This window comes from Sceloporus occidentalis, unplaced genomic scaffold, assembly GCF_023333645.1.
Source record: "Sceloporus occidentalis isolate IW3139 unplaced genomic scaffold, rSceOcc1.0.p SCAF_3, whole genome shotgun sequence".
NCBI lineage: Eukaryota > Metazoa > Chordata > Lepidosauria > Squamata > Phrynosomatidae > Sceloporus > Sceloporus occidentalis.
This window is the reverse complement of record NW_028316983.1, coordinates 85049152-85057207: the sequence shown is the minus strand read 5'-3', so window position 1 is coordinate 85057207 and position 8056 is coordinate 85049152. Positions and strand designations below refer to the sequence as shown.

The 8056-nt window shown below is 39.8% G+C and overlaps 1 protein-coding gene across 1 annotated transcript in view; it reads left to right on the top strand.

The window, feature by feature from the left end:
* Nucleotides 1-1245: 1245 nt before the first annotated feature.
* LOC149316359 (cytochrome P450 2J2-like) overlaps nucleotides 1246-8056 on the top strand; it is a 40052-nt gene continuing 33241 nt past the window's right edge. The window contains exon 1 of the mRNA XM_089515269.1: nucleotides 1246-1573. Coding sequence (XP_089371395.1) covers nucleotides 1373-1573 — 201 coding nt within the window. The 5' untranslated portion in view covers nucleotides 1246-1372. The remainder of the gene's footprint in view (nucleotides 1574-8056) is intronic.

The window sequence follows — 8056 nt, the reverse complement described above, 5'->3', positions numbered from 1 at the left end:
CAAGAGAAACTTTAAGTTTTAAGAGAAACATTTAATCAGTTCTACTGAATGTGTTACCCTGATAGCAAATAGCTCTTAAATTAAATTATTCTATACAAGTCCAGGATATTTAATAATAATTAGAACCCAAAGAGACCCTCAGAGGCCAGCAAATGCCGGGGCGAGGAGCCAGAGGCTCCCTCCCTCCGGACAGCTGGAGGCCAGGAAAAGGGGGGGGGAGAAGCCCCGCCCCTGGCACCTAGCCCCCATCCTGGGGGTAGAAGCCCCGCCCCCAGCACGCAAAGTGTAAAAGGTTCGCCAACACTGTACTATGTCTTCTATTACTGCTTTCTCCTCTGATGTGAGCCCTGATGCAGTGATAGACAAAAGAGGGGTGTGCTAGCAGATTATCTCAGACGAGCACCTCATGGCATTCATATGGACTAGAGTCCCTTTGGTGACATACACATTATACCTGCATATGTTCTGTTAAGATTGTTGTGCAAGAAGATATCCACCACTTCCTTTGTGCCACGACCACCCTCCAAGCATAGTTAACCTGTTAGCTGGTGCGCACTTTCAAGAGGCATTTAATGAGAGCAAGAAAGGAAGTCCACATGGAGTGCTGAGTTGCATTTCTGCATCTGGAGATACAGAGAAGACATCGAGAGGGTGTGGAGGTACTATTGGTGGGGTTTTATGCATTAGCTTATACAGGACCAAGACCCAGATTTTTCAAAACATCAACAAGTAAACAGTTATGTGTTTAGAATTAGGATAATGAAATTGACATTAAGGAATGTAACTGTAACAGTAACCATTTATTTTTTGACCTTTGAACAACAAGTCCTACTAACTAATTTTAAAATGTTACTTTCCAGGCTTTTGGTAAGTTTGGAAAGAGAAAATCCAACTCTGTTGGATAGCTGACAATGATTTTTTCTTAGGCTTTACCATTTCTTCAAAATATTTTTATCACTATTTGATACACATAACAAATGGCAAGAGGGACATTGAATCAGTAATGCTTGTATTATGTCCATGAAAATAATAAAAAATATAGTACAATTTCATGTTTAAACCACAAGAGAGCACACTGTACACATTATTCCATTAACATCTTATGGCTCGAGAAGAGAAAAAGTGGCAAGAGGAACATCCAATCAAGAAATTTCTCTCTCTCTTCTCAACATGCTAGCAAAAGAAAACCCTCTTTCATAGGTTAGTTGGATAATATCCATGATGTATCCTTTTGGGTGTGGTATATTGAACTGTGGCATTCAGACTTTGCCCTCATTTTTATGAGCAGCAGGTAAAAGATCAAGAAGGAAGGTGTGCTGAGTTAGGAAGAAAACAGTCTCTTTGAGCTTGACCAGACTAGCAGAGTCCAATCATGCTGTCCCACTGCTTTGATGTCTTTTGGGAGGCCTTATCCCTACAGGTTCTTCTTGTGTTCTTTGCTACATTTCTTCTCATTGCTGACTACATGAAACGAAGACACCCAAAGGATTTCCCCCCAGGTCCTGTGCCTCTTCCTTTTCTGGGCAATCTGCTTCATCTTGATATCAGGAAGCCTCAGTTATCTGTACAAAAGGTAAGGTTGAGAATTGGTCTGAGCACCCAGAGAGTGTCTTATCTCCTTGGAGATCCTGAGAACTTCGCGAATAAGGAAATCACTCTAGGTATTGTTAAATGTTATTTTGTGCTGTCAGGTTGATTTTGATATATGATGATCCTGTGAATGAGAGCCCTTTAAGAGACACTATTATTAACAGTTCTATTTGGGACTTTCAGACTTAAGGCTGCAGCTTCCTTGATTGAGTCAATCCACCTGAGGTGTGGTCTTTCTGTTTTCCTGCTTCTTATTTTTCATTTTATAATGAGACAATTGAAACACCTGTGTGCAAAACTTTAAGAAGGATGCAACAAGTTAAGAGCAAGGGCGAGAAGAAGTCAAAACATAAGTTATGTGAGGAACCAGAGATATTTAATCTGGAAAAAAGGGAAGAGAAGAATTCAAATTCCTCAAAGCCTGTAAAATAGAAGGAGAAGGAAGAGTGGAAAAAATATGTTTTCTGATGTCCTAGAAGTGAAGATTTGATCTAATGAGTTTATATTACAGTGGGTTAGATTTTCTTTAAAACATTTGGAGAAAGTTCTTTATGAGTAGCTGTCTCTTGAGAATGCTCAAGAATTCCTGCCAAACTGTAGCCTGAAGTAGATGACCCACAGGATCCTATTTCATGCCAGACTTGTGTAAAGGAACTCATTTCTTCTCCTCTGTTCTATGAGCATCAAGCAGATATATTTATGTTGGTCCTGAGACCTGCATTGGGAGACATGTTGTAGTGTTCTGCCCAGACAGAACTATGATACATCCTCCATCCTGCAGGACTCACCTTTTATTTGCATGGCCATTTAGAGGCTGGTGGAGAATGTGCAGCTTCAGAAGAGCACCTGGCTATGTTCCTGTATCTAGCTGCACAATGATGAAGTCATCATCTGGGACATCCAGAGGATTCCTAGGAATGCTCAGAGGATGCTTTTGCCATACCTGGATACTCTTCTGATTTCCTTTGGTCTCCACTGGCCACTCATGGCTGTGGAGTGCGAGTTCTACACAGGGTTGTGTAATATAGCAGGTTAATATAACCATATAACCATATAAGTAATATGTTTTGGAGGGGGGGGGGGTTGTAGTCAATAATAATATTACCATTACTTTTTCTCCTGAGCCACATGTTAGTTATTACAATTGGCCCTCCACTTTTGTGGGTTCAGTACTTGCAGATCTGATTATTTGCAGTTTATTTTATGTCGTGATCTACGTCTGAGAGCATAATCCATAAACATCTCTGCAGAGACTGTGGTGGCCATTTTTAATAAGGGAAAGATCTGCAGAGAAGCTTAGGAATATTGCCCCTATTAAAAATGGCCACCAGACTCCACATCTGCCCAAAGTAGATCATAAAATTATACTGGAAGACCTTCGTATTCTTAAAGAAGTGTTCTCAGTTAAGGCAAAGTAGTGTTCATGACTGTTATTTTTATGTTAGTACCTTTACTCTCTGGGCTTCTTGGAATCAAAGAGCTCCCCTGGGTTTCTCCAGTCAATAGGTGAGGGGAATGAATGGAGGTTCCCAAGCAGCCCCAGGAGTAAAGAGAGTCCCTGGTATAAACAAAGGCTTTCTCACTCACTTCGCCCTCCCTGATATATACAGTACTTCAAACTATTTTGCAGAGATGACAGCAAGCAAGCTGGGGGCAGGTTTTCCACTCAAAGAAAATGAGGGATGCCTGGTTGAAAACTGGACTTAGTCCTTGTACTTTTAAAAAAATATTCAGTTTTTTAATACTTAAAATAACATAAAATTTCCACATTCATTCCATAGAAAACATTATTGTACAATACATAAACAACACATATCTACAAACATAGCACAAATATATGTAAATACTGTACATTCAACCTTCCATATTTCTATGACATACTATGTCTTATGTCTGTACTGCTCATGTAACCTTGTTGAATTTATTTCTTAATTTAACTTACTTTCATAATATAAATCCCATAAATATAAGTCCCAACATTTTTAATGGTGGTCTAGAAGAAAGTATTTTAGCAAGCACTGCTTGTCTTACAACCAGGGAACAGGCAACACCTGCTGGCAATGTCAATTTGTTAGTTTTGATGCAGAAAGTATGTTTAAATGTGTGTGAGAGTGTATCAAGTAATATGCAACAAGTAATATATTAATTTAAAAAATAATACAGTTGGCCCTCCATATCTACAGATTCTTTATCCACTGATTCAACTATCCATAGTTTTAAAAATATTCCAAAAATATATAAATTCCAAAAAGCAAGCCTTCATTTTTATATTTTATATAAGGGACACATTTCACTATGTCATTGTGTATAATGGGACTTGAGCATCCAGGGATTTTGATATCCATGGGGAATCCTGGAACCAAAACCTAGTGGATACCAAGTGCCCACTGCCCCCACATAAGAAAGGTGGGTGCTGCTGGGATCTGTTGTTCCGATATCAAAATTGATTGATACCATTCCCTCACCCACCCACCCCTCATTTCTTGCCCTAATCTGCCCGAAATTTTAGTGTATTCCTATTGCACAGTTTTAAATTTGGATATTTAATCCCCTTTTATGGGTTGATCACTGTTTTTATGATTGGGCGAGGGTTGGGGTTTTGGGGTTTTTAAATTGTAATTTTTAATTGTTGTTTTAATTATACTGTTGGAATACACTCTGATTCCTTTGTTAAAAAAAAAGCGGAATACAAATTATTATTATTATTATTATTATTATTATTATTATTATCATAAAGAGGGTGTTCTCACTTAAGATTTGAAACGGTTTAAGATAAAACGGTTTTAATGAAATCGGTTCAAAAAAACACTGTTCTTATCCCGCTTTCCGAACCGCTTTTTTTATCGTGCCCATCTGGCAATTTAAATCGATGTATTTACCTGCAAGCGTTCCTACTTGGCATGAAATCGGTGTTAAAATAAAGCGGTTTTTCTCCTCCATACCTTATTTGGAGCTGTCAATCAATAGTACGTCAGAATGACGTAAGCTTAAACCGGATTATTTGGAAGCGATTTATCTTTTGGCATCGTTTCCACATGTGTTGACCGTTTGTAAAACGATTTATTTTTGGCGGTTTTTTTAAAAAAGTGGACCAATCAGGGCGCTTAATCGATCAAACGTCATAAGCGCTGCTAGCCTTATATACAATTCCCTCCCACTGGTACCTGGTTTACCTTTGCTCGAGATCTCAGCAATCATGGATCGTCGTCAGAAATTTGAGTATATGTTTTCATTGATCACATCGCTTATTGAGAAACTCATGGTCCAATGCGGAGCTGTTTTGACATTGTGTGACAGCGGGGAGAAATGAGAAGTTATATTTTAATTTTGGATGAAATGCTTCTTTTCTTTCGGCAAGGCGCCCAGAACTGCTTTCAACCGATGGCTAGAAGGTGGTGGATATACCCCAAGACTGATGTGCACTGCAACGTCTATGCTAGAACTGTCTGGTCTGACTGTAATTGGAAGCAGTTCTTCAGAATGCCACGCGCGGTTTTCAAAATGATTGCTGACGAGCTGCGTCCCCATCTTTCTCGGCAAAACACACGGTTTCGTAAGGCAGTTCCTGTAGAAAAGCAAATTGCCATGGCCATATTTTACCTGGCACATGGTGGCTCATATGCCACAGTTGGAACTTTTTTCGGTGTTGGAAAGTCAACAGCATACAAGGCAATCATTGAGGTGTTCCTGTATATGGAAATGGTTCTACTGCGGAGGGCTGTCTATCTAGGAGACTATAGAAAGGTTTGTCTATCTATCTATCTATCTTTCCATTCATCTCAATATCTCAGCTAGTCTCTCTGTCTGTCTGACTATCTATCCTTATGTCTTTCTAACCTTCCATCCATCCATCCATCCATCCATCCATCCATCCATCTACTTACATGTCTGCCCATCTATCTATCTATCTATCTATCTATCTATCTATCTATCTACAAGTCTGTCATTGTCTCAGCTAGTCTGTAAATGTCTCAGCTAGTATCTCTAACTGCCTGCCTGCCTGTCGTTGTGTCTTTTTATCCATCAATCTATCTATCCATCTATCTATCTGCTTAAATATTTTATTTTAGATGATTTAAAACATGTACTGTGATTATTATATTACTAATGTTATATTTATGGTCTCTTTTGCAATCACATAATATGTCTGGCTTTGAAGCGCTGGGGTTTCCCCAGTTGATTGGAGCAATTGACGGATGCCACGTCACGATTAAGGCACCTGCTCACGAGGGACCGCAGTACATAAATCGTAAACAGCAACACTCTATGATTCTACAGGCAACATGTGATCACACTGGAAGATTTATTGATCTTTTCTGTGGACATGCAGGAACAAATCACGACAGTCATGTCCTGCAGGAATCCCCTATCTACCACGCATTAAAAGCTGGACTGTATGTTCCCGGTTGTCCGACTTTGACAATTAAAGGGCAACAGGTCGGGCCGCTTCTTTTGGGCGATGGTGGATATCCCATAAAGCCTTTCTTGCTCATTCCGTTTAAGATCGGGCATTCCAGGAGGGAGGGAGTTTATAATAAGAGATTATCTCGAGCGAGGATCGTGGTTGAAAGATCATTTGGGCGTTTGAAATCTAGATTTCAAGCACTGCTTAAAGGTCTAGACCTGTCTCTTGAAAATTTACCTTCTGCCATTTTAACTTGCTGTATTCTGCATAACATAATAGAGAGCAATGGAGATGTCCTACTGGGACAAAACACTTCTCCTGAGACATATGTCATTGACCCAACTACTTATATGACTGATCAACAGGAGAGGGAAAAGGGGGAGAGGATTAGAGATGCCTTTGTGGAGTATTTTAATTCATAACATCTTTCAAAGTATTAAAAATGTTTCATAACAGTTTAATTAAACAAAAAACCATTTTATGTGCTGTCCATGATAATCTCCTCGTATAGTGCTGGTCATGAAAATAATGTTATGTTTGTAATCGCAAGTTGTCTGAAGAGTTAAATTTCTTATACAGTGGTGCCTCGGGTTACGAAAATAATTCGTTCCGCGGCCGCTTTCGTAACCCGAAAGGCTTCGTAAGCCGAAAAACCCATAGGCGCTAATGGGGAAAAGCCGCGATTTGGTGCGAAAAAGCCGAAAAAAGCACCAAAAGTTTTTTCGTAACCCGAAAAAACTTTCGTAACGCGGAACAATAATTCCCTATGGGATTTTTTCGTATCCTGAAAATTTCGTAACCTGGGTATTTCGTATCCCGAGGTACCACTGTATTTTAATTTACTTAAGCAAAAAAATATTTCAGGTGTTGCCTATGACAATCTCCTTGTATAGTGCATTTTCACATATTTGTGGTTATGAAAATAAAGTTATGTTCGAAATTGCAAGTTGTCTAACTTCATTGAACTACACATTTATTTACAGCTGTTACACATTGCAGTAAGAGTTATCCATACTTTCTCAATAGTTTTAATAAGGACTAGTAGACCACATGTACATGTCAACATATATCTATTCAACCACACACCCCTCCATGCTTGCAGAGCACCTCTCCTCTCCTTTCAAACGAATCATGTCCCTCGCGGCAAAGCCAGCAAGCGCCGCGCTTTGCTATTGGTTACACACACTCTTCTCTGTTGGAATGCAACGGGTCACTGGTCGCTTAATCTCTTATGGGATGAAGCGCCTCATACATATTGCTTTGGACTTTCATGAACCCTACTTTAACAGCAGCGCACCCGTTTGCACCATTCCAATATGTATTTAATTAATAGCTTGATATTCTGCACTTTCAAGAGCCTTTATAATCTGTTTTGCAGCAATTAATTCTCCTGGAAGTAGGAGCACCAACATCATAACAATTCTTTCCTCCCAGCCAGCGCTGCAAGGCGAAGTTGCCCCATTACACATTAAGTATTGCCTTTTCGGCTACCTCCTGCTGTTTCCCCTGGGGAGTATATAAGGGGCTGTTTCCAGGGTCTGGACTTATGGGTAGTGAAGATGGCGGCTGAAGGAGTGAGGCGGTTCATGTATTGGAGGACGGAGGAGGTAGAGCTCATGCTGGGTATCCTTAGAGATACCCCGCAAGTGGTGCCCCAGCTCATGCAGTCCACTCCACGGAAAAATATACACATTTTCCGTAGAGTGGCTGCTGGGCTGAGGGAAAAGGGAGGCTATGTGCGGGACGCGCACATGGCCAGAAGAAAATTTAAATATCTCAAAGGGGCATTTTATGCCCTTTTGGATCGCTATGGGCAAGACCCTCCACCCTCGGAGCTGCAAAAATTCCCTCATTTTCTAAAAATGAGGGAATTATGGGAAATTGCGGGGAGACCTCATCCAAGGGAGAGATTCCCTGCAGGTAATTTTTTTAATAATATTTACAGTTAATTAATAATAATTTGTAACTTATCCTAAAATGGAAGTAGAAGTTCAAATTTAATTTTATTACTTCTACTTCAGCTAATTTCATTTCTTTTACTACATTGAAATAATTTTCCTT